Raw genomic sequence first — 24,959 nt, 5'->3', positions numbered from 1 at the left:
ACGGAAAACGAAGAAAAGAGAAAAACGAAAGGAAGTATGTACACAAAGAGAGGATCGGAGCAACTGTGGGCAAGCAAAGAAAAGTGTAAAGGTATGAAGGGTGCCTGGGAATCGCTGGAAAAGAAAAGGAAACAATGTACCTCTGAAGACAATGCGGAGGGATGCCCGGAGAAAGTAAAGAAGTCAAAAAGCCAGGCAAGCCAGAAAAGGGGGAAAGTTCATCCTGGCATAGTATACACTCAAAACAGCATAATGAGATCTTTCCGAGACGACATGAGTTAGTCTATCAAACATTAGATTAGGAAAGAGAAGGGGAAGAAAGACACTCCTTGCGGGCAAGGAGGAAAAGGATGCAAGATAAACAGAAAAATTGCCAATGAAATGAAATCAATAAAAGAAGGATGGTGGTAGAAAGGCAACGGTTGCCCAACTACTCAATGGATCTGCTCGACGGTGAGCCTTCCAACGATTCATCGTCACCAGGCGACCGAAGCTGCTGGTCAGCTGTTGGTGATACCACGATTGCCGGCGTCAGAGGCGGTTGCGGAAGGGGATCGTCTCCAGACCGAGGACTCGCTGCATCATCCGGCTCCAAGTCGGTCCTGGGAGGCGAGATGGGCTCGGGCACGGGGGTGGCCGCAGAGGCCTCGGCGTTATTATTGCTGGTGCTGCCCCCATTTCGTCTCCGTAATAATCTGCGTTTCCGACGCTCTTCTTCCGCTGTTTCTCTGCGTCTTCTCATTCGGTCGCCATCCATGTTATCGCGAAGACCCTGGAGCATACTCGCGGCACGGTCCGCCACGTCTTCGCTCTCCGACACATGTTGCGGGTCCTTCTTCTTGCTCTCAGAAGATTCCGCTTCAAGGAGGGGAGGACTCAGCAGGCCCGATTCGGCGGCACTTGCTTCGTTGTCATTTTCGTTGCCCGCCTTGTTGCTACTACCATCGTCTTCGGCTTCGTTCCCTCCTTCCGGCGCTTCAGCTCCAGCAACATCCGGTATCTTCTGGCCGGAAGCGACGCGGATCTGGTGTCGTTCCTTTAGCCTAGCACGACGACGACGGTCACGCTGGTCTCTAGCTTGCGGCGCTGCGGCTCGGAGCTTCTCCAGGAGCGAATCCATAGCCCCGCTTGTAGCTGGAGACGGTGGAGCGTCACTAGCAGAGGCGGCGCCATTAGCAAGACCGGCATTGATATTCCGCTTGCGAGCCAAGGACGCCTCGGTGCGTCTCCGGCTTTCTTCCAGCGAAATGTTCTTCTCCTTGGATTTCTGTACGACCACTGATTAGCAGATATTCTCGGAAGAAATGTAGTATCCAAACTTACCTTCCATTCCAACAAGAAGGAAGCCAATTTCGCGAAGAAGTCTCGTCGGGCACCCTCGTCGGAATTGTCTTCTCCATAGAAGACCATGATATCATCGTAGGATTTTATCATCTCATCCAAGTAGAGCTGCATCTGCTCGGCTTTCCGTCTAGCATCCTTCATACTCCGCTGAACAATCTGGCTAACGCGATCCTGGGGGTGGAACTTCTTGGGGTCACTGAGGTTTCCGGCATCCAAGCTGGCCTGTACATTCTTGATGTTGTCAATGTACTTCTTCGCATCCGTCCGCAGCTGGTCGACGTTGAGCTTCTGGATAGCGATGACGCCATTAATCTCGTCCACGAAGCCCTCCCATTCGGGGTACTGGTTACGGACAATACGCTCCACCAGATCAGCAAAAGTGGTCTCGTTCTTGTCATCCTTGACCATGCCCAGCCGAGCAAGAGAGCTCAGCTTGAAACCTTGAGCCTGCTTATTGGCATCGTTCATGAAGTTACCAATATCCAGGATCAGGCCCAGAACGTTCATCAGTGAAACGGAGTCCCTCAGAGATTCGCTAACCTTCACCACTTGTTGCAGCTTGGCGGAGATGTGCTCATAATCCATCTCGAACGACCGTGTCAACGCGAGAGCGCGCATTCTTGCCTTCCAGTAGTGGTTGAGCTCGTACGCAGTGTAGAGGTAGATCTGATCTTCCCTCGTGAGCTCGTTGGGGTCTTGTTCTCGCTCCGCACTAGCAGCATCGGGGCCAGTCCAATCCCTACTGTAAGGTGCCATCGACTTGGAGATGTTCTCCGGGATGGTGCACATTTCATCCCGCTGCAGGAACTCCATGACGACCTGGTTGTCCAAAATCTCCGTGTCGCAGTGGATGATCATCCGCACCACATCGTCGGCAGGGAACTGTGAGAACTTGGCCATTGCGATCTGGAAGTTCTTGGACAACTCGTTGGAGATGAGCTGTTTCTTGTCCTTGCGCTGCTTAGCTGCTGCGTTGCCTCCAAAGATCTTGGTCTCCTTCGCCATGAACAATCTCTCAACCTCATCCAACACACCCTTCTTGGCTAATTCAACATACTTCTCTTCTTTCTCCTGTGCGGTGGGAGCGTGAGCCGCCCACACCGTCACCTGAGGAGTATCAACCTTCTCCCAGTGAAGAGCCTTGAGCTTCTTCTTTGGCCGGATAGAGGGCATAAGAGCTGTCTTATGTTGAGGAAGGGCTTGAGAGGCCATGTAGTTGGCTCGCCATCCGCCAAAGCCTGCGCCAGGCGGAGGCGGGGGAGGGGGGGCACCAAACGAAACACCTGGCGGAGGGGGAGGCGGCGGCGGAAATCTTGCACCGCCTGGAGGAGGGGGCGGAGGGGGTGGAGGGGGGATACCAGCCTTTCCTGGTGGCGGCGGAGGAGGGGGGGGAGGGGGAGGTATTCCGACAGCACCACCAGGAGGCGGCGGCGGCGGAGGGGGAGGGGGCGGAGGAGGAATGCCCACAGCTCCCGGGGGAGGCGGTGGTGGTGGTGGCGGCGGCGGCGGAGGTGGTGCGGGCGCCCCCTTGGCCTCGGGCTTCTCAATTTCGCTCTCAACCTTGGGCTCATCGGTGACAGCTGCCGTAGGCTCATCAATTTCAGATACAGCAGGTGCGGTTTCGTTATCGTCAGCGTCGATCTTGGGCACCTTCGAGGCGATCTCTCCGAGGAGGCCGTTCGCCTGCTTAGGGTTAAGTCGCGGCCGATGGAAATCGACCAGACGCGCCTTCTCATAGATGATCTCTCCATTCTCATCCACCTGGCCCTCCTGCTGCTGACCCTCAAAAGTACCCGTCTCCATGCCGGGCAGATGGCTTCGCTTGCGCTGAACAGATCCCAGGCCCACAACGTTCTGGTGAGCCTGCTCCTGGAATCCATCTTGCGGTTCAATGTCGCCGTCCATTTGCTCACGAAGTTCACGCAGCCGGTCTGAGGTCACATGTTGACCCCATACCTTGCCCTCCAACTTGAACTGGGTCTTAGTACGTTCGAGCTGCATCTCCAACCGCTCCAGGAGCTTTTCACGGTCCATGATGCCTCTCATATGGGACGGGTCGACTTCCGCGAGGTTGTTTTTCTTGGCATTCGAAGCAGCGATGTCCTGGGCGTCCCGAAGCATCAGGTAGAGCTCTCTAGTTTCCAGTTCATTCCGTTGTAACTCCTGAGCACGCAAGCGCTGAACATCGGCCAGCTCAGCCCGTATGGATTCCTCGCGTCTCCGTTGAAGTTCGATGATGCCAGTCTGCTCTTCGATCTGCTTCTGCAACTTCTTCACTAGGCCGTCTGCACCCAGCTCAATCTGTGCCTTCATTTCATCCCGCTCTGCCAGGGCAGCCTCCGCAATCTGGCGCGCTTCTAGGGACTCATCGTACGCCTGTCTTGCCTCTGAGTCCGTATGTAATTTGTCCAAGAGGCTCTGCACGGTGAAAGTTAATCCTTGGCGGAGATCCAGATCGGGTAGCCTGCGGTCCATGGCCACATAGCTAAGCATGGCGTCGACGAGCTGGTACATCCGGAGACCATCTTCGCCAGAATTCTCCCGGATGAGAAGCATGTGCTGCATAGCAGAGAGAAAGTAGTCGTGAGCTCGAGTACCTGTTATCCTGGACGCTATAGCGTCTGTAATCTGTAGAGGATCGCTCATGTCCTTCACCTCGCCCTCGATGCTATCCTTCACGCTGCTACTCTCTCGCTGCAGAAGATCCTCGTAGTCGATGGCCTCGTTCTCGCGAAAGCGCTCAATCTGCTTGTCGATGACCTCATATTGGAAGCCTTCCATTTTAGTCATGAGACGCTTGATGCCGCAAGAGGTGAACTGCGCACGAATATGACAGCGCAGCTGCAGATCGTTCTCAGGGGCGTCCACCAACATGTTGATGAGGAGCATGGTTGAGACGGCATACTCCATGAGAAGGTTCTCCATGCCTATACCACCACTGCGGTACTCCTCACTCGCACCCACCAAGCTACCCATCTTTCCACGGCCATCGATGGTCACTTCGACGATACGCATCCAGGCATCGAAGCGACCGGTCTCTCCATGGTGATTTTTCACATGGTCCATAGCCTGGAGGACCTTCTGATGGCCCTGCCCTTCGGCCCAGTGGCAAAGGAAGGTCAAGACTTCACTGACCAGCTTCCTTGTATTGAGTCGGGGAGACAGCAGGGAGCTGACAAGAGCAACAATAACCTGCTGGTGAGCGAGGGCATCATCTGCACCGTATTTGTTGTTCATCAAAGCCTTCAGGCACTTGACAATATCATATTCACGATCCAAGTCCTTGTCACCAGTCGGGGGTGCAGGAACAGGACCTGAAGCTTTCCTCCGGTTGATCTTGGCAAGAACATTCGTCAGGGCGATTTGGCCTTGTGCTTCGACGAAGGCTTTCACCCAACTGATTGGTTGTGTGCGCAGACTGACGCTCAAACTAGCTAATTGTTTCGACGTTATTGAGTCATCCATAACTTTCTTCACGTACCACTCCGGGCTTCCCTCTTCATCGGCCCGCTCCAAGATTCCCGACGGACCATCATGGCCATGGGTCTGGCGGGCATTCTGCCTGCGCTTTTGTTCGCCTTGAATTTCCGTCAACCGATCTTGATGAACCAGCGTCCACTTTTTCGAGGCTGGATAGGCAAGCATCTGCCGTTTGGCCTGCTCAGGCAGATTCTGCCAGCCTCGCTTCTGCATCAGTTCAAGGAACAGCTGATCCACGATCCGATCGTCCCTTGGGCGGGTCAGGTAATGCTCAGGGTTGACTGGTAACTTCGCAGGTTGCGCAGGCTGGGCCGACTGCCACGCAGCCTGGGCATTAGAGAGTCGGCTGGAGGTTCCACTAGATGAGTAGGTGTTGCGGTCGGCAGAATGCGAGGTGGTCAGCGTTCGAGAAGAACCGTCCGACGAGAAATAGCTCGAACCTCTTGTGTCCCGGGTGTTGGATGAAAGTGACGAGTGGACACTAGCCTGGTCGAACGATATTCGCGAATGCGACGAGGAATCTACCGTAGATGAAGAGTTGTGACTGAACCCAGTGTTGGCAGCCGAGCTACCCGGTCGTCCCCATTGTTGATAACGAGCACCTTTGTCCCCCGAAGAGCTTCCCGCCATGGTTACGTTAGACGCATGTGGCGGCGGGCGAGGGCCGGTGGGGTGAGAATAAACATTATTGTCCCGGATAGTGGCCGGGTTCCAAGCGGGATACTGATGGAAATCACTGCCTCCCTTGGCAAGGTGGTTCGGGGATGGTTCTTTGCGTGGCGAGGTTTCGGCTTTAGAGAGATAGTCGATGGGAATCGGCGACTTGGTGTCGGCGGGGAGACTTTCGTAGGGGATGGAGGTAATCACACCGGCCGTCATGGACAGCGCTGCAGGATCGATGTCGTTGGAAAAATCCATAGACTGCACGGAGGACCGTTTGGAATGGCGAGAGGAACGAGAGCCCGGGGCGCTTCCAGGAGGCGCGAGGGTTTCGGAGCCTCCATAAGCATCATGGCGATCGTCTACCGGTTTCTCCTTGTGCAGCTTCCTCCCGAAGAACGATTTCCCAGCGGAAGTCTGTCTCGATTTGTCAGGCGCGGACGTGGTGGTTGGCATCTTGACGGACGTCGCTGGGGAGATGCAGGGCGCAGCATGAGCGTAATCCGCTGGGGCAAGAGCGTTGAGATGGCTGACAGTCGTCGTCGGGGGCTATAGACTGAGAAGAATCGGTCGCTCTCAGTCTCTGCGAAGGCCAGGATCACATCCAGCTCACGGCGACAACTTATTCCAGACACTCCTGACTAACACTAATTAATAGCCGCTGCGGAGCAGCGTTGGCACGAGGGGGGTACAGGATGCCACCAAAGGAAAGACGACGCTTCTCCCAACAAACAGATGGAGAAGGTGACTTGAAGGAATGACAGTCAAAGGAGCGGTCTGGTAGTGACGGCTCCCAGTAGGGCTATCCTACTCTGGCAATCCCAGGATCGGGCTTTAGTGGCTGGAGTCTTTTTGCACGTCAGGTCGGTGGAAGCACGGGCATCAGGGGGGGCAGCACCACTTGAGGCGGCTCTAGAACGCGGTAGGGGCCGGAGGTGTCACGTGAATTACAGTATGGTTGCCTCAGGAAACTAGCCATCAGATCATCTCCCCGATCACGTGGAGTTGTCTAAAGCCGGAGACTCTCGGAGATGCTGTCAAGTGTCAGATTCAAGGCAACCCCGGGGTTGCTGTTGCTACAGAAGACCAACTGGTAAGCCAGCGTCGGGGGGACGATTAGCCTGCCAGTTACATCGGACTACTCTAAGCGCCGTCGCAGGTTATGACAAGCTTCCGTCGTTAATCGGGGATTATTGGTTTGATTTGGCCGCCGTGTGTCCGGCGCGTATCTACTTCCTTCCCGCTGCTGCCTTGGCCGCGCATTCTCGAGATCGAGACTGTTACAGGGAGGGCGCTGAGCACCACACGCACAAATCACGATGGGTTCCGCAACTAATTTTGCCAAAGTACGCGCTCCTCTGAATTCTCCAAAAGTCTGAATCCTTTGCTAACAGACACTCTCTACTCAGACCATCATCATCCCCGCCGTGATCTCCCTGACGCTCTACCTCCTCTTCTCCTTCGTGATCATCCCCTTCTTCCGTCGCTATCATCAACGATACTCGCAGTACCTTCCTCTCCATACTATCTCCGCGCATACTACGACACTCCGGGATCGTATTGCGGATGCCTTGATGCGGCGGTTCCTACCGTCAGTCTGGCGACAATCACAATTCGACGATCAGCATGACAACATCAGTATATACGACGAAGAAGGCGAGATTATGGTAGGGATGGACATGGACCCGTCACGGCGTGAAGCACTTGAGCGTCGACGGAGTACCGCGGGGGATGCGGAAAGTCGATTGAGCCGTGAACTTGAAGCGGGGTTCATGGATGATAGTGATGATGACGACGAGGGACATGCCCATGCTCAGTCACGTCGCTGAACCTGCTTCTTCTGTACATATTACATTATTGGCGTTTGGGGGTGGGTTATAAACATGATAGATATCTATTCTTGCCAATCTTTTTGCGGTACAGATAGAGCCCAATGCATGTCCTGTCTGGATAAACTCAATGGCACTACTTAGGTTACCTGCATACAAACATAAACCAATGCATGCACTGATAATCACCTCAACAAATACCTACAGTCATCCGTCCGTCCGTACTTATCCACATAGTTAATTCAGCCAACCCCTTACTTCATCTCCTCCAACCCCACGTCGTAACTCTGTTCTCCAACCCCAGTAACTGACCCCCAAACAAACAACCCAAAGAAGAAGGTAGAATACGTAGTTAGCCGTTACTCCGTAGTTCTATCTTGATACCATACCCGATCCCACCTCCAGTTGCACTTGGTGTCCTTCAATCAAACCCAATCCCAGACCATAGTCCCGACCCGAACACGCACACACACACAGAGAGAGAGAGAGAGCGAGAGAGAGAAAGAATAAGAACAAGAAAGAATGAAGCAGATCACTAAACCAACAAGAGTCTATCATCCGAAACTATACAAGCTCAATAATCAGTAAACTAACTATCTAGTTAGTACACGAGCAAGCAATCGCGAAAAAAAACCCAAAAGTATGTAGTATGACTAGTAGTTTAGTCCTCGGAACATGAATGAATTCCCACTAAATCAATAGGTATCGGTGTTGGATTCTTGTGGTTCTGGCCCAGTTTGGGGAAAGTTCGCGGTTGGTCCGGGTCAAGCTTTTTGTGGTTTCTTGGGGATCGGCGCCCCACTCTCTGCATTTATCTTTCCTACGGCAATTAGACTAGCCGGTTGGCTGTTGTCTGAATGTCTGGGACTTTGTTGACGGTGGGTGGGGGAGTATAGATTGGTGTGATGAAGAAGGTTGAACTAATAGGAAGAGGATATTGGAGTTCGATTGATGGCCAATGTTTGGATTGGGGACTCGATCTGTTTGGGTTTTAATTGGGGGTTTTAGTTTGTTAGTCTGCATGGCGTGCTGGTGTTGGAATTGGCGCTTTGGATGATCACGGGAAAGAGTTTCGAAATAGTTACGAGGCTATATTAGTACGTAAGAGACAACTTGAACGGTAAAAAATGGTAATTGATTTTGGTATCATAAGCTAATCATAACGGGGAAGAAATAGGCCGAATACATATCGATCCATGCATCTCATCATCGTCGTCTTCCATTTAGGCCTTGTTGCGCTGACCGTAGGCCTTGGTAACGTAGTCACCGCCGTGAACGATAAGGTCCTCGGGGCGGTAGTCGTGGCGGCCGGAGAAGTAGCTCTCAAGGATGGCCTTGGTACCGTTGGCGTAGCGGATCTGGGCATCGATGGAGGTACCGGACATGTGAGGAACCATGGCGTTGCCGCCGCCCCAGGGGCCCTGGACGGTGCGCAGAGGGTGGTCGGCAGGGGCGGGCTGGGGGAACCAGACATCACCACCGTAGCCGCGGAGGTGGCCAGACTTGATGGCCTCGGCGACATCCTCCTTGACGACGATGGCACCACGAGCGGTGTTGACGAGCCAAGAGCCCTTCTTCATCTTGGAGATGAGCTCCTTGTTGAACAGACCACGGGTCTTCTCGTGCAGAGGGCAGTTGATGGTGACAACATCGCACTGAGCGAGCATCTCCTCGAGGTTGTCGACGCGGCGGCAGCCGATCTCCTGCTCAACCTCGGGCTTAAGGGGCTGGTAGTCGTAGTAGAGGAGCTCCTTGCAGTCGAAGGGCTTGAGACGGCGGAGGACACGCTCACCGATACGGCCGACGGCAACGGTACCGACGACCTTGCCCTCGAGGTCGAACTCGTTCTTAGCGACAGCGGCAACGTCCCACTCGCCGCGGCGGATCTGCTCGTGGGCGGGAACGAAGTTGCGGACCAGAGTCAGGATGGTCATGACAACGTGCTCAGCGACGGAGACGACGTTGCAGCCGGTGACCTCAGCGACGGTGATACCGCCATTGGTCTTGTTGGCAGCGTTCAGGTCGACGTGGTCGGAACCGACACCAGCAGTGACGGCGATCTTGAGGTTCTTGGCCTTGGCCAGACGCTCAGCAGTGAGGTAACCGGGGTGGAAGCTGTTGCGGGCCACCAGTCAGCTATTTAGTTCCCGTTGCCAGATTCCTTGGCGGGATACTACTGTGGGTAGTAGTGAAGTGGGTCACAACATACGGAGTGGTGATGATGACTTCAGCATCGACGAGCTCCTTGTCGAAAGTCGAGTTCTCGCCCTCCTTGTCGGAGGTGGTGACCAGGGTGTGACCCTGCTCCTCCAGCCACTTCCTCAAACCGAGCTCATTCTCAGTGGTACCCAGAAGACCGGGCTGCTGCTTGGCGTGCTCACCGCCCTATTTAGAGATGGTTAGCTTCCTGATGATTTTGCGGGAAGAGAGAGAAGCGATGCTCATCGGGTACTTACGTCATAGAGGACCATAAGAACCTTGCCCTGTAGATTCGCGGAGGCGGTTAGCGTACGTGCACCAGCGATCGAGTTAGCCAGAGGAGCAGCCCGGAATGGGCTGCTGGCCGCGGGCGTGAAGGCCCCCTTGGAAGAGAGAAGAGAAGCGGCAGGGCGCCGAAGTTGGCGGGAGAAAGAGCGCATAAATACCATTGTGAAGATGAGTTAAAGTAAGATAAGATGAGTGTAGAGATGGAAGAGTTGGATGTTGGTATATGAGACCTATGGCAGGAGGGTCAGCTTGAGGTTTAAATACATCCTGGATTTGGAGAATATGGAAATAGTCGATGCATCCATCGGATTGCAAAGTCGGGGAAGCCGAATGTGAAGGCAAGCGCAACAGTAACGGCGAACAGGGGGGAGCGGGGGAGACAAGAAAGCATGTGTGGAGAAGAAGCAACGGATGGCAGGCAAGCAAGCAAGCAAGCATGCCACAGGGCAGAGCGGATAGATTGAGATGATGCAGGGGTGGCTTACCGAAAGCGGCGGTGGAGTTTGTAGAAAACCTTGGGGAAGGAGGAGGGGGATGAGCAAAGTATGATGATGAGACAAGCTGCGATGAGATGCAGAGAGTAGTAGTTAGGATGATGAATTGAGACCGACAAGAACGGGGAATTTAGCCAAATATATAGACTTCACTGGGTCCTCGATTCTTGTGTACTATGTAGGTGAGCACCACAATTGCCCCCTCTCCTCCCCTCTTAGAGAACTAAAGGGTGCTCCATCCACGCCTACGATAGGATGGGTCAAATCCGAATAGTACGAGGACACCATGGCAGGTAGGACAGTGGCCCATCCATGATCTGGCTGACCCAGCAAGTGGCAGGCCACAGGAGGAGGAGGGGGGAATAGTTTGGGACCCTCATCAGCCCCAAGTTGGAGCAAGGAACTGGGAAACCCCACCAGCCAGCATTGATTCATGATTGAAGTTGGCTGATGATCGTCCGCCTCGGCGCCAGTTTCGCATCGGCACGGACGACGTTTCGGACCAAGTCTGTCTCCGCACGCGGGACAACTAGTCGCACATAGGCGGTAGTACTAGTTACTACAGTACTACCGAGTAGTTAGTGTTAGTCCATCACCCTCGCGGATGGTCGGATGGCTCTGAGTTAAGTTTGTATAGATCGATACTGTCAAAAGCTTGAAACCCACCCCTCGGGCAGTTGACACATTACGGGGTACAATGTAACTAATTACACTAATCACTCATACTAGATGAGCCTTTAACGGAAAGTGTGTATTGAAAGTCAATACAACAATACTACACATCGTATCCCCATATCTCAATCACAGAATGATTGCTCCTGACACAGGGGGATTTCCCAGGATCATGCGGGGTTCCAGAAGCCATTGGAAAACAACTTGCTCGCTTGCTTTGCTTATGCCTCCGTGAGGGGAACCCGAGCCTGGGCCGAAAAAGTGCCTGCATGGCCGGAGGTATGTCGGGCGTAGAGTTTCACTGGGGGAAACGGAAAACCTGCCAGCCTGTCATCGGGCAAGTGACAATGCCAATGGCCCAATGGACCTTTTTTCCTACGGGGATCGTTGAGGGAGGATGTTTTAGCTCAATTCAGTTAATTGTCTATCCACTTTTCCCATCAAAGTGTATCCACAATCCACCGATGTCTGCGGACAGAATTACTGCTTTTTGCTGAATTCTTTCTATTCCCGATCGGGATAGCTGTGACTTTTCTTCCCCTCACGAGGGGTAGCCTCAATAATTGCCATTATCCCAGATCAAGACTAGTGGCAATGCTGCATGAGGGGTAATTCCGCACCCGGGCACCAGCCAAACAGACAAACTAATAGGAACCCGCCATGGCCATCCACTCACTTGCTACTGCTGCTAGATACTACTCTATCCACCCGAGACTCGGAATCACGGGTGCCATTGATAGCGTGATGATTGATCTATCTCAGCTACTAGTGAGGTTCTCTCTTATCTGCCCAAATCAAGCAAAGGGTAAAAAAAATGAAGAAAATGGCATGAGGGGACCAAGAATCTGCCCTCATGCGACTTAACGCTCAAAAGCTCGCCTCTCCGCAGATAAACCCAGCTCGAGCTGCCCGCCCATCATCCATCCCCCTCCAAAAAATGAAGTTGCCTCCATTGGGAAGAACAACAACTGAAATTCAAGCACCGAGCGATTCCCGTGTTTCAGCCGGACCATGGATGTCCCCCTGGGCGACCGTGAACAATGGCCCATTCCAAGTCAGTCAGCTAGCCAGCCAGCCAGATGAAAAAGACAAGACAAGGCAGAGCAAAGCAGACCCGCCTGTCAAATGTTGTCAAGTGTCAGTCAGGAATACATCACACCTTGGGGGGGGAGGGCGCCCTAGTATGAGGGGAAGCCCGGCTCCACCTCCTCACTTGGAACGGCGCGCGCATCGCCTTTCCGGCCACATCACGCGATGGAACCTCGTTGGCCCCAACTTTGAGGGGGGAAGAGAGCCTAGAGGTTGTCTTGCCCGCACGGTGACTACGTACTAGTACTCCTGTTGTTGGGTAGTTTAGCCACGGCATTCGGACTCACGGAGCTCGACTGATCGAGGAATGGAAAATGCGCGCCTATCGTCGGGCGGGCGAACGGCCTCCCAAATTTCTTGTTGGACAAGGTACCGATTGCATACACACGCTGATTGACTGACTTAAGCACAGGCCTGTCGATTTCGCGATCGTTCAGTTGTCTCAGAGGAGATGGCTACTTTTTTTTCCATTTCTTGAACTTGTTGCCTTTCGTCTAATATACATGCACGAGTCTATAGTTACATGCGCTCGCTCCCAAGGGGGAATGATTAATTTGTTTTTTTACAACACTGTAGGTCCTGCGCGCTAGAACACCACATTGACCAACTTGCCGCCCTTGACGACAATCACCCGTCTCCGTTTCTCCCAGTCGTTCTTCTTCCGCAACCAGAATTGTCCTTCGTCCGTCTCCAAAATCCGATTGATAATCCAGTCTTGTTCCTCCGTGACCGTGCCGCTAGGTTCGGGCGCGGTCGTGGGGGAAAGCCGCCGGGGGATCGTGATCGTAAATCGCAACTTGCCATTGATCTGGACGGCGACCACTTGGCCACCGCGCGCAGACAAAATGTCGGCCTCCTCGGGCTTCAGCAGAGGTGATGGCCAGGGACAGTCAAAGATGGCGGGGACATTGGTGGATGTTGCCTGCCCCGCAGTCACGGGACCGTTGAGGATCTCCCAACATTCGGACGCCAGCGCGGGCGCGATCGGCGAAAGCAGCCGGAGCAGGGAAGAAATGGATAGGTAGAGAACCTGCGGTGAAGTGGGCGTCGATGACGACAACGAGTTGGTCAACTTGGTGAGGTCGGAGATGACAGTGTTCAGCCCGTATGGATTCTTCTCAATACAGCTCGTGACGGAGGAAATGGTGCGGTGGGTGGCAAGCACAGCATCCGCATCACTGTCGCTCAGGTCCTGTAGAGAGCTGGGCAAGCCGGTCGCGTGGCCCGAGGAGGCCTCCAGGTCGGCTGGCTGCAGTGTAAACGAGGACGAAGCCAGGCTCTGCTGCGCATCGTTCACCAACTTCCAGAGTCGGCCAAACCAGCGCTCGATGCCCACGATCTTCGTCTCATCCCATTCGAGCACCTCACTGACCGGAGCCGAGAAAAGGACATGGGCGCGAGTGGTATCGGCCCCGTATTTCAACGCACATCCAGTCGGATCTACTCCGTTGTGCTTGCTCTTGGACATCTTCTCAAAGGACACATTGGGCGCGATTTGGGTGCCCTTGATCAGTGGCTTGTCGGGGCTGGAAAGATCCACTTCGGAGGGAAGCAGGAATCTCCCGGTAGACGGCTCCGAATACGTCTTGCCGTGGACCATACCTTGGGAGAGGAGAGTCTTGAATGGTTCAAACGGGGTCGCAACGTTTCCAGCTCGAGCGATCTCCGGGAACAATTCGGATTGGGAGAGGAACTTGTAGATGAATCGGGCGTAAAGCAGGTGCAAGATCGCGTGTTCAACACCGCCGATGTAGACATCGACCGGGCGCGCCGCCGCCGGCGAGAACGGCTGTTCCTTGTTCTTCGGATCCAAAAACCGGAGGAAGTACCATGAAGAGTCGACGAAGGTGTCCATGGTGTCCGTATCCCGCTTAGCAGGCCCCCCACAGCTCGGACATTTCGTGTTCACCCACTCATGGGACGACTCGAGAGGGTTGCCTCTCTTGCCCTTCAGCCAGTCCCCTTCAATCTTGGGCAGCTTGACAGGGAGCTGGTCATCTGGCACAGGTACAGGGCCGCAATCGCCGCAGTGGATAATAGGGATGGGAGCCCCCCAGTAGCGCTGTCTGCTGATCAACCAGTCTCTAAGCCTCCATTGTTCGACGAAGTCACCGCGTCCGACCTGCTTCAGATCGGTGACGATCTGCTTTTTCGCCTCGCTAGAGTGAAGGCCCTCGTACTTCCAACACAAGGAGTTCAGATACCCCTCTTGCGTAAAAGCCTTTGCATCCGCGGAGGAGCCAATGCTCGTGTCACCGCCGTCTGCTCCGGCTTCCCCTTGCGGTCCAACGACAACCGGTATGGAATCGGGGTTCACATTATCTCTGAAAAATGCAAGGTCTCTGGCGTCGTGGCCTGGGACTCCCATCACTGCGCCCTCGCCGTAGTCGCTAAGGACATAGGGCGCCGCGAATACGGGCAGCTGACGGGCGACATGGGGGCTCTCCTTGTCAATGACATGCAGGGGGTGGGAAGCAGTGACACTAGATAGTTTGTAGCCAGCTTTGGAGTCAGGCGGGAGCGATGCGGCAGTATCTAGAAACTTGCGCAGTTCCGGATCCTTCTTTGCCGCCTCCAGCACAATGGGATGATCCAAAGAAAGGGCGAGGTACTCGACTCCGTAAAGAGTATCTGGTCGCGTGGTGAAAACATCGATATCAATGTCGGTGCCATTATTGCCATTGACGGCCACAGGGAACTTGATCTTGGCACCCTGCGATTTTCCAAGCCAATTCCGCTGCATCGACAGGACGCGCTCCGGCCAGCCGCCCGCCAAAGAGTCGAGATCCTTCAGAAGCATCTCTTTGAAGTTCGTAATACGGAAGAACCATTGCTTCAGCTTCAGCTTCTCGACCTTTGCCCCTGAGCGCCAGGAGAAGCCATTGGCATCGACCTGGACTAAGAGTGAGCCTTTTGAATCCCGTGTGTAATCCAGACCATAACACCCACCTGCTCATTAGCCAGCACCGTCTTATCAACCGGGTCATAATTGACCAGCGCTTCAGCCTGGTAGGCAAGGCCCTTCTCGTATAGCATAAGGAATATCCGCTGGGTATGTTCGTAGAACTCCGGTGCGCACGTCGCTAGTTCCTGTGTTTTCAGACAATCCAACATGTCAGCAAAAGCTGGTGTTGTCCATGGTAGCCCGCCACACCAAACCACACACATACCCGATCCCAATCAAAAGAGGTTGAAATACTTCGCAATTGCTCTTTCATCTTTGTAATATTCGACTCCGTCCATTCCGCCGGGTCTATCCCCCGTTCGATTGCCGCATTCTCCGCCGGCAGGCCAAACGCATCCCAACCCATTGGGTGAAGGACTTCATGCCCGCGCATCCGGTAAAACCTAGCCAGCACATCGGAAATCGTGTACACGCGCAGATGCCCCATGTGCAACGTCCCGGAAGGGTAAGGGAACATAGACAGGATGTATGATTTTGGTTTTGCGTCTCCGTCCGCCGATGACACCTTGGACGGCGACTTCGAGGAATCTGTGCGCCATTTTTCCTGCCACTTCTTATCCAGGGCTAGTAGGTCGAGCTTCTTGGAGATTGATGTTGCAGCTGCGGTGGTGGTCGCATATCGAGAGGGAACAACGGTCGGTCGTGAAATCGGACGAGATGCGCAGTTCCATCGGGCTGGGTGTGGGAGCGCCGACCGTGTCGGGCTCAATCGAAAACGTAGTAGGGATTGCATGTTGGTCGTATAATCATTATGCCGTGGGGTCAGAGTATCGCGCCATTGACTGGCGTGGATTGGAGGGTTGGAGTGCTGGCAGCGGTAGAACCTCCGTCAAGATTTCTTGATCGGATGGCTGAAGTCATATCGGCGGATCGGCATCGCCCGATAGGGAATAGTGTCAGCAAACAAGCAGCATTGGTAGACACATGAGACTGTCGGATATCAGTTCAATAGCAAGGGATCTTTTATGATTACCCTCGAGTATCGCGAGAATTACACTACTCGTCAGTACTATTGGTGTGTACGAGTATTTTATAGGGTAGGTTGTGAAGTAGTACAACCAACTATAGTACAAGGACGGAGCATCTAGTAAGTTCAATCCTAGTTACTACTATCCTGCGGAAGAATATATAATCGTGCAGCTCGCGACAAGATACAGTCATTCATACTCTATACATTTGGCATCCACCATAGTACTAGTTACTAGTTCACCTTCTAATGAGTAACTTAGCTTGGCAGTATCTCAAATATGGCAAGCAACAATAAGGACGCGTTCTATGACATAGGCGACACTTGCATACTTGTGATGAACTCGTCATGCACGACACTATGAATATAGATACTGAGCTTGAAGAACACGCCTAACGTTCAAAATCGGAGATCTGCTTCTAAGTTTGGTTCCTGTGCTCTCATTTAAATCTCCGATGGGTTCTTGTATGGCTATGGCTGTAGACTGCGTATGACAATGGGTCGTATCAAGATAGACTCCTAGAGCCGACAATCTCATACAAAGTAACGAGGGAGTACACACGGCGGACTTGGGAAGCTTGAACTTGAACTGCACGACATTAGTCTCGTAATCCGTGAGAAAACCCCCCCTCACCCCCCCCTACTCTCTTGTAAAGCATTAAGCTCTAGTTTTACCGCAAAGAACTCGTAGATAGCTTAGTGGTTGGACTAGGGCACATCGGAGTCAGCAACACTAGTTCCAACTATGATATCAGACGACCTCACGGAATCGTGACGAGACCAGCAATGATGCAACCAATGAAGACGGTGTTTCCATCGTCTAAGTTCGCGTGACCGCAGGCTCGGCAGGTACCCGTTGTGTTTACTGTTTACACTTACAGACTTTATCTAGATTTTCTAGCATCCATCCCACCGGGCTCGGAGACTTGCCGTAGTCTAGTTGATTCTCGAGCTCCGACTCGCCATCAACCCACCGCATGCACTGGAAATCCCGTCCGCATTGCCAAGATTGGATCTAGATAGAGCCTCTCGATCCCATCTGCATTTACTGGACCAGACCCTTTCTTTAGACGCGGGATCTTGAATCTCATGGCCCACGTATTTGCGAACACCTGTTCCACGGAATCACGCCCTGAAGAATTTAACAAGGCGGCCTAGACATTCCTAGTTCCTACTGAGAAAGTACCTACGGGGGCTCCACTCACGGAGTCCTCCGTGCGAGTTTCCAGATTGATCAGGAGTAGAATCTATTTCTGACTCATTTTATGAAGACCCGGCCTCTGGATCAGCCACCCTCGGCTCGGAAGGTCCTGCATATGGAAATCGACCTCCTTTTTTCCCAGAATGAACCATCTCCTATGCGGAATGGTGGCTCCTATAGTTCTTCCATTTAGGGGTAAAGGGAAAAGGGGAGCCATTGTGTATACGGAAGCGATCTTATCCTGGATGGCCCATATTGCAGCTGAAGACGATCTAGAACCTATTCATCATCACACTCGTATGCGTATCGGCCTATTCAGGGCACTGTAACCGGTCCTTCATATCGAAGACCAGCAAGCCACAACAAACCGGCAACTTGTTTCATACAACGTGACAGCCTAGAACCCGTGGGCTTTATTCCCGACGCGTTGATAAAGCTCGTGCTGTGCAGAGCTGTATGACACGTCTACCACCAGCAGTTGGGGTAAACACGAGCCGGAGTTAACTAGACGACGAAGCTTACCGATGCGTAGGTAGATATAGGGGAGCCTGCATCGCCTCGAAATATGTAGATCGATCGGCAAGCAGTCTATTTTTGACCGTCCGGTCGGAATTGCTCATCCAGCGTCATTGATTTGATTGCAGCACGTGTGGAAAGGGAGCAGAGCATTCAAGCGTGCCTGAATCCCCAGGCAATAATTAAGGGGTCACGGGCGGCAAGTGGGAATCTCGGGATCGGACGGATTTCTCCCCTTTTTTCTTTTTAATTTCTTTTCCCTTTCCCTCCACCGAAGCTCCCGCCCGGTTCGAGGATTGATTGATTCGATCCCAGAGCTTCTGCTCGCGGTTCCCGCTTCGATCTTTGGATCTGGTGGGCGGAGCGGAGATGAAACCCCATCCCTTTCTTATCACGAACCATGGGTTCAGGGTTTCTATTAGTACTTGTGGAATATTCCATCCGTGTCAGCCAGGATTTGAGACCATAAAATCGTCATCTCTGTTTTTCCCCCCCACCACCCACCGTTACCCTTGGGCAAAGTGATTAATATTAAGCAAGTATGGTAGCTCATCTCGCTAATCCCAACCGGCCTGACAGAGACTCCACTTGGGGTGAGTTGGCAACCTTAGGAACTGGGTTGATCCTTAGCTCTCTCTTAGGTACAGTGGTATGACAAAAGTTTGCGTTGCCCCACATTCTACGCTAACTGCTTTTACTTCCGCCTTCCTAACTAGGTTAGAATACAGCTATTCTGCCTACCAAAACAACACGTACAGAGCCCTGAATCTTGAAGTAAGCCATACAAAGATGCCACCACGCAAAGAGTTGACCCCAGAGATCCGTACTAGACTCTGTGAGTTGAAAGCAATTGGATGGACCTTTACTATAATTCATAAACACTATCCGCATATTCCTTATTCTACTATACAAACTACAATCAAGCGCGAGAGTACTCGAAAACAGCAACACTCTGCACCTCGCTCCAGACAACCCAAAAGAGTTACTCCTGAAGAACAACAGCAGTTATTGGACTTAGTTAAGCAAGATCAGTATATAAAAATACATGAACTCTCTACTGCTATACAAAGCAGTCCTTCAATCAGAACAGTTCAACATCTATTCCGTACTCTACACATGCAGAAATGGAAACAATGTGAGCGGCCAGAAATTACTCCTCAAAACGCAGAAAAGAGATTAAGATGGGCTCAACAATATACAGAATACACTGCTGAAGACTTTCTACGTGTTATCTAGTCAGATAAATACTCAGTCAAGCATAGTACAGGAATTCAACGAATCTATACCTTTCAATCACCAAGACAACAGATTATTGAGCATGATATTCATACTATACATTGTGGAAAGGGTGTTAAGCAGATGTTTTAAGCTGCTTTTGGATATAACAGACATACGGGTCTTCTGCCTTTACAGGAAGATCCAACATCTACGCATCAAGGCATTACTGCATGGATTATCCATGGTATTTATGAAGCATTTCTACCTGAAATCTTACAGGCCGGAGATATCTTCATGCATAACAGAGCATCCGTACACCAAGCCTATATTGTACGCGAATTGCTTCAAGATATGGGAGTAGAAGTCATGATCTGGCCACCATACTCACCTGATTTGAATCCTATTGAAAATCTATGGGCCTTAATAAAAGCTAAGATATATGAACTGCATCCAGAGTTGGAACATGCTTCGGATACTGAGGATACTCGTCAGAGTCTTATACAAGCAGCGATTGAAGCCTGGCATACAATTGATGAAAGAGTACTTCAAAATCTATGTCAAACCATGCCTTATCGCGTACAGGCAGTCATCCAAGCGGATGGTTGGTATACAGCTTATTGAGTTCTAGATAGAGTTCTAGATAGCTTAATTAGGAAAGCGGAACGGCTAGCGTGGAATAAGGGATAACGCAAACTTTTGTCATACCACTGTAGCCTCTAGTCTCTCTGCCTTTCGGGAATACTCTCAATTGGCCCCTCTCATTGGGCTATGCCGACGACAAAAGGACCGAAATTCTCCTCTCCACTGCCAATGAGACCTTCTGGAATGGTTGGCCTACCGTGACCCCTCGGCCACATCATCTCAGTGGATCTCGATCGCCGGTTCCTGTCGTCCTCCCTCGAGGTCTCGCACTCCACTGGTTGGACTGGTCACAATCGGAATGGATGCCTCGTGGGGACCGATGGGGGAAGGAAACCCCCAATGTGACGAGTAGTAGGTATGTACCTGAATTTGTAGGTACTAGACTAGGTACATACAGGTGGGTGGAAAAGTAATCGTGCCTGCGGCACATGCGCTGCACCTTTTATGTGCGACGACGAGACCTTGCATTTCAGCCGTGGGGAGTTGCGTCCCAACCAACCTACTACGTGCTCGTCTTTCTTGTTCCTGCATGCTTGAAGGCGAGGGGAGGGTGATTTTGTTTTCTGTGTCGGAACAATCACTGAATTATTTTACTAGTCTGGGTTTGTCCTAATTTCTCTGCCCGAGGGTTATTATTAGAGCAACACCACCACCGGACAAAGCACAACAGAGAAAGCACAACAGATGATGAAACCAAGGGAGGAGGGCAATGAACCAGCACAATTTCGTATTCTGCGGGCAGTGTTTTTATAAAGAAGAGACAGTATTTTTAGTGCTGATTTGGCAATGGGGGAAACCTATCGACCCTATGTCTTGGAAAGTTGGAAGACGAGCTTACGAGACTACTACTAGTTCCAGACCCTCCTGGCGGCCATCCCGCGATCCCCGTTGGAACTTGGCCAGGCGAATTGGGAGGCGGGCGTCTTTCCCCAAAGCAGGCGGACCAGCGACGAAGCTGCAGGACCATTCCTTCTCCGCCAATCGTGCGGTTTCAAAGTGGTGCCTCTAAAGCATGCAGCCTGCAGCCTGCAGTGCCCCTGGATCGTCCGTCCATTGACTGGCTGTTCACCGCTGCTGGCTGCATAGTAAGTCGTAGTACTAGTAACTAAGTTAGTAGTAGTTAACTGGCAAACTGCACAACTGGCTGGACTGGGTGGGAGGGCCGAAGTCCGGGGCTCCTTAAATAAATATTAGTACTTGACTACGCCCGGGCTCCGTCGTTTCAGGTGGAGGATCGATCCCTTTGCTTCCACTCGTTCTGCCTTTCTGTCGCTCTTTTGGAAACGGTTTGCCGTGCTTTTCTGGTCTCGGGTTAGACGCTCTTTTTCTCTTCACTCTGCTTTTCTTCGTTCTTTGGTTGCGAACCTGTCCCGCCGGTCGACATGACTCGCTAATCTCAAACCTACTGGCATTTTTTTCTCTGTGTCGGATCCACTCACTCGCTATCTTTTGGCTTCGTGTGCCCGTTTGGACAGCGTTATCCGCTCTCTTCCCGTCGTTCTTGTGTCGAGGCATTCTTTATTGCATCATAAAATTCTAGACAGCAAAACTACTATCCACCATCACCACAACAAACATCGACTGGGCACTGTCCTCTCTCTCTCCCCTCCCCGTTCACCCGCTAAGGCCATTGCTCGCCCGGAGAGACGTGCCCCCTCGGTGGTCGTGGTTGTTTGTTGCTAAATATTGCTGTTGCTGTTGCTGTTACTCTCCTTCCCAAACCGAGCAGTCGTCGATGATCATTTTCATCGCTTTGAATCTGGTGTTCTTCTAGATCTCACTTCCCCTCTCCGCCCCCCCTCCCCCCATTCCACCCCCAGAGCCTTATAGAGCCGGGGGTGCTCCTTTGCTTATCCTCTTCTCGTGATCTTCTTTTGTTCTTCGTTCCTCAGGTCCTACTGGGGAATTCCCCCATCCTTTTTTACAAGCCTTAATCTTGGTGTCTACTGATAATGAAATAATAATCCCAACATGCGCTCAGCTGCACCTACCTCCAACTCTCCCAAACGGAGAGCTCTCCATGAGCGCACGCCTTCCCACACGAATGAGAACTCCCCACCTTCGTCCTTGCGAGCCGTCAGCGACAAGTACAACGATCAGCAAGAATCCGGCGTGTATACCGCCACGCCTTACCCGACAAAGCCAGAACAGATCCTTTTGCCGCGTCCTGGCAAAGGCCAAGATTTCATTCCGGACTCCCGGTTCCATGTCGATGAAACGCCGGATCACTATCATCATGGGAATACCTCCACAGAACTCAGCCAGCTCACCACCGATAATAGTATGATCGACCACTCGGTTAGCGATCCCTGGGACTTGTCTTCAACCTTCGATGCCGCCAACACCCCCTCGCAGGTCTGGGAAGATGATCCGTCCTCCAGCAAGTCGTCCTTTCCGGAGCCTGTTCTTCACGAAAAACCCAAGCCGACCGATCAGAAATCGGACCAAGGGTCCGTCGCCGCGTATTCCGATGAGGAGCCAAACAGTCTGCCAAGAGCCGTCCCAACTATCAAAACCGTCGTATCGCAGACGCCGTCACGGAACCCCTCGGGCCCCGAGACTCTGGCCTCGAGCAACTCCAGTCCCAATGTAGTACCAATCGGGCCGCCCTCTAGTCCCAATTTCGTCGCGCTCGACAGCTCAAGTCTGAACTTCGTTCCTCTGGGTGCCTCCTCGAATCCGGCCTCGATCACTCGTTCCAATTCACTGTCCTCGTTAAATTCCCTGGGAACGGTGATCCGGTATATCGGAGCCGCTCAGTGGACGCATGGCTCGTCTTCAGAACACTCCAGCTCGCGCTCGCGTTCGCAATCGGTCCGCTCCAACCCTCCATATCGGGTGCCTTCAGTGCGATCCAATTCAACCCAAGCTCGGGAACGGAGTCATTCTCGCTCGGTCACCTCGTCGTCGCGTAGCGGGCCGCCGTCCGATATTCAAGCCATCGTGGACAGTGGCGTATTCATCCAATATCCGACCATCCAGGCGCCATCGTCGTCCAGTTCCAGAGTGGACGTGTCACATTCGGAAGAAGATGCATCGGATCAGAACCCACAAGAACCCACTCCGGATTTTTCGTCGGAGCGTTTCAGAACTCACCTGTCAACCGTTCCTTCCATGTGGTCCGCCGAATGTGACTCGAGGAGCATTTCTCCGGCCGCGGATTCTATTGACAACAGCCAGATGGATCCTAAACGCCCTTCTGCCGCGCTGGTCCGTCAGAGACCCACGTCGTCTTCGATGTGGCTAGTGAGCGACTCGGACGGTGATGAGCGGATGGACAATCTTTCGAGCTTGCCGGCGCGTCCCACAAACCCGGCGGTTCCCTGTAGTGTTTCGTCGGAGTCCAGACAGAGCAGCATGCGGAGCAACATGCGGCCTCCCACCAGCGGCAGCTTTTCCTTCCACTTTCTGCCAAACTGGGCCAAGATGTACTATGGCTCCGGCGAGCAAGCGGATGATTCTGTCTTATCGGGCGCGGAACCCAGTCGGCCACCGTCTGCGCGCGCCTCAACCTCCCACACGAATGCCCTCAACCGCTTACCGACCGCTACTACTAGCCGGACGAGGACGCGGACGTTTGGCAGCGAGATGCGAGAAACTCTGCGGTGGAAGCCCGACCCGCGCGATCCGCGGAACCACTGGGTACGGGAACCCGAATCCCAGAGCCGGGAACCATCCCGCCATCGACTTCGACACAGCTGGTCCCCTCATCTATTCCCCGACCGACGCGCGGTGAATCCTCGGAGAGGTACCTGGGGTGCACCGTCGCTGGATTCGAGAACGGAACCACTACTTGGCCGAAGAAATATCCAAGTGTGGTCGTTCTGTGTTGGATTTGTGTTTCCTCTCGGTATGCCTTCATTGTGCTTCACGATCTTATCGCCCAACTATGTCAACTGACTGTGTACACTAGCCTGGTTAATTGCGTCATTCCTCCCCTTGCCGGCGAAACCGGACACTATTCCGGAGGAAGACGTCGAGTCCCAGCTCGAAATGACGCTTCGAATGCGATTGTTCGATCTGGAGACTAGACGACACGAAAATGCTCGATGGTGGAGAAATCTCAACCGTTGGATGAACCCCTTGGGGCTGGTGATTATCACCATTGTGGTAAGCCATTCCTGTTCCGTTTGTGTTGAATATTCGCGATGCTCATACTTTCGTAGGTCACCTTGGCTGTTGTGGGCACTACAGTGGGCTTCTAGACCGGTACATCTGGGCTTCTATAGCGTCAGCATGTCCGCGACTAGCTATGCTCGGTCCATGACCTCCTCGATTAATACTTGTACTACTATTTCACCCTATTCACCCCCTCTCGCCGGCTATGCCGGCGCCTGTTCTCGATTGGATCGAATCTTTGCTTTCACCGTTCGGAGTCGATTCCTCCTTTTATACCCTCCCCCTTTTTCTTTTGCATGCTACCTCCCCTCCCCCATACCCCCATACCCCTTGCGCGCTTGATATTGCCGCATTTCTATTCCCCTGCGGCTGCTTGGTTTGTTTTACCTTTCTCAAAAACACTCGACACGATTGGACGACGTAATGCTTCTAATGTTCTTTTCTTTTGTGCCTTATATTCCACCTGGTGTTTTGGACTCTATTTCAGCCCGCCCTTGGACCTTTATTTGGTGAACAAATGGGGTGGTTCAATCTGGGAGCGTGAGGCGACGGATTTAATTTAGGGTTCACGACATTGCATGGATATATGTCATTTTCCTCTTTTTCTTTTCCCTTTTCCTATATCTTCAATTCTCCCCCATGTACTTATGGATACATGTTTTACTTATGACACTGTGACCAACCTTATCACAGTATATATATACAAGCGGTTGTCGCGCTCTGCGTCGTGCCGCTTGACCAAAAAATAGACAAGTTACCTTACTATACTTACTCCTTCATTGCTCCTTTAGACACATTGCTCATCAACATAAAACCCTAACTTAGCAGGCAATTTGTTCCCACTTGCTCAGGATGATTCTATTATATATGATAACTCACTGATCAAAGTACGAAATTCATGTTGCACTCGATAGAAACGATTCTATGAGATATATTTATTAAGCTACGAAATATGATACTACCTGCTGGACAGAAAGTCCATAAATCGCTACAATAGTAGCTAATATACCAGCATCGCAGTAGATTCTGTCAGTGAAAGAGCAGAGGAAGGAGTGTCGAAATAGTTTCATAAAAGTGAAGTCTTGCTAAATTACGCTTAGTGTCGGAGGCTTCATAGCATATCAGCACGAACGGAACGAAAGGGTGCATCAGCGCCAAAGACAAAGCATACATTATAATAATAATACGAGTCATAAGGATGTCACTCATCCAAAGGTGCATCAACGACGAGAGAAACAAAAAGAAAAGGAAAGAAAAAAAAAAAAAAAAAAAAAAA

The 24,959-nt window shown here is 52.3% G+C and overlaps 7 protein-coding genes across 7 annotated transcripts; 4 read left to right on the top strand and 3 right to left on the bottom strand.

Moving 5' to 3' along the window:
* Positions 1 to 430: 430 nt before the first annotated feature.
* Positions 431 to 5,940, bottom strand: ASPBRDRAFT_132141 (formin sepA; the record flags this gene model as incomplete). The annotated part of the gene is made up of 3 exons (XM_067618406.1): positions 431 to 1,267; positions 1,324 to 2,711; positions 2,760 to 5,940. 3 exons carry the CDS (start codon positions 5,938 to 5,940, stop codon positions 431 to 433), a joined length of 5,406 nt encoding a protein of 1,801 aa, XP_067476467.1.
* Positions 5,941 to 6,803: 863 nt separating this feature from the next.
* ASPBRDRAFT_132139 (uncharacterized protein) lies at positions 6,804 to 7,313 on the top strand (the record flags this gene model as incomplete). The annotated part of the gene is made up of 2 exons (XM_067618405.1): positions 6,804 to 6,830; positions 6,894 to 7,313. The coding sequence occupies 2 exons, from the start codon at positions 6,804 to 6,806 to the stop codon at positions 7,311 to 7,313; spliced, it is 447 nt and encodes a 148-aa protein (XP_067476466.1).
* Positions 7,314 to 8,536: 1,223 nt separating this feature from the next.
* Positions 8,537 to 9,961, bottom strand: fdh (formate dehydrogenase (NAD+) FDH1; the record flags this gene model as incomplete). Its single annotated transcript, XM_067618399.1, has 3 exons — positions 8,537 to 9,428; positions 9,523 to 9,698; positions 9,770 to 9,961. The coding sequence occupies 3 exons, from the start codon at positions 9,959 to 9,961 to the stop codon at positions 8,537 to 8,539; spliced, it is 1,260 nt and encodes a 419-aa protein (XP_067476465.1).
* Positions 9,962 to 12,470: 2,509 nt separating this feature from the next.
* Positions 12,471 to 15,834, bottom strand: ASPBRDRAFT_297061 (leucine--tRNA ligase NAM2). Its single transcript, XM_067622692.1, has 3 exons — positions 15,226 to 15,834; positions 15,005 to 15,145; positions 12,471 to 14,948 (listed from the first exon to the last, which is right to left on the bottom strand). The coding sequence occupies exons 1-3, from the start codon at positions 15,751 to 15,753 to the stop codon at positions 12,642 to 12,644; spliced, it is 2,976 nt and encodes a 991-aa protein (XP_067476464.1). The 5' UTR covers positions 15,754 to 15,834; the 3' UTR covers positions 12,471 to 12,641.
* Positions 15,835 to 17,987: 2,153 nt separating this feature from the next.
* Positions 17,988 to 18,495, top strand: ASPBRDRAFT_46504 (uncharacterized protein). The gene is made up of 2 exons (XM_067625652.1): positions 17,988 to 18,353; positions 18,421 to 18,495. The coding sequence occupies exons 1-2, from the start codon at positions 18,246 to 18,248 to the stop codon at positions 18,475 to 18,477; spliced, it is 165 nt and encodes a 54-aa protein (XP_067476463.1). The 5' UTR covers positions 17,988 to 18,245; the 3' UTR covers positions 18,478 to 18,495.
* A 793-nt stretch (positions 18,496 to 19,288) lies between these two features.
* Positions 19,289 to 19,543, top strand: ASPBRDRAFT_131727 (uncharacterized protein; the record flags this gene model as incomplete). Its single annotated transcript, XM_067618360.1, has 1 exon — positions 19,289 to 19,543. One exon carries the CDS (start codon positions 19,289 to 19,291, stop codon positions 19,541 to 19,543), a length of 255 nt encoding a protein of 84 aa, XP_067476462.1.
* A 1,764-nt stretch (positions 19,544 to 21,307) lies between these two features.
* On the top strand, positions 21,308 to 23,750 carry ASPBRDRAFT_296942 (putative serine-rich protein). The gene is made up of 2 exons (XM_067622691.1): positions 21,308 to 23,674; positions 23,731 to 23,750. The coding sequence occupies exon 1, from the start codon at positions 21,536 to 21,538 to the stop codon at positions 23,462 to 23,464; it is 1,929 nt and encodes a 642-aa protein (XP_067476461.1). The 5' UTR covers positions 21,308 to 21,535; the 3' UTR covers positions 23,465 to 23,674; positions 23,731 to 23,750.
* The last annotated feature ends 1,209 nt before the right edge of the window (positions 23,751 to 24,959 follow it).

Source organism: Aspergillus brasiliensis (genome assembly GCF_001889945.1).
Source record: "Aspergillus brasiliensis CBS 101740 unplaced genomic scaffold ASPBRscaffold_11, whole genome shotgun sequence".
Lineage (NCBI taxonomy): Eukaryota > Fungi > Ascomycota > Eurotiomycetes > Eurotiales > Aspergillaceae > Aspergillus > Aspergillus brasiliensis.
The sequence above is the reverse complement of the archived record's forward strand: the minus strand, read 5'-3'. Positions and strand labels throughout refer to the sequence as shown.

What these genes read in the sequence shown, in the direction of transcription:
- ASPBRDRAFT_297061 (XM_067622692.1), bottom strand. Translation starts at nt 15,753, where the DNA reads ATGCAATCCCTACTACGTTTTCGATTGAGCCCGACACGGTCGGCGCTC. An exon ending in CCTCTTTTGATTGGGATCGG is followed by an intron (nt 15,146 to 15,225) that starts GTATGTGTGTGG and finishes CTGAAAACACAG; the next exon opens with GAACTAGCGACGTGCGCACC. An exon ending in CGGTGCTGGCTAATGAGCAG is followed by an intron (nt 14,949 to 15,004) that starts GTGGGTGTTATG and finishes CTCTTAGTCCAG; the next exon opens with GTCGATGCCAATGGCTTCTC.
- ASPBRDRAFT_46504 (XM_067625652.1), top strand. Translation starts at nt 18,246, where the DNA reads ATGGTAGCTCATCTCGCTAATCCCAACCGGCCTGACAGAGACTCCACT. An exon ending in GCTCTCTCTTAGGTACAGTG is followed by an intron (nt 18,354 to 18,420) that starts GTATGACAAAAG and finishes CTTCCTAACTAG; the next exon opens with GTTAGAATACAGCTATTCTG.
- ASPBRDRAFT_296942 (XM_067622691.1), top strand. Translation starts at nt 21,536, where the DNA reads ATGCGCTCAGCTGCACCTACCTCCAACTCTCCCAAACGGAGAGCTCTC.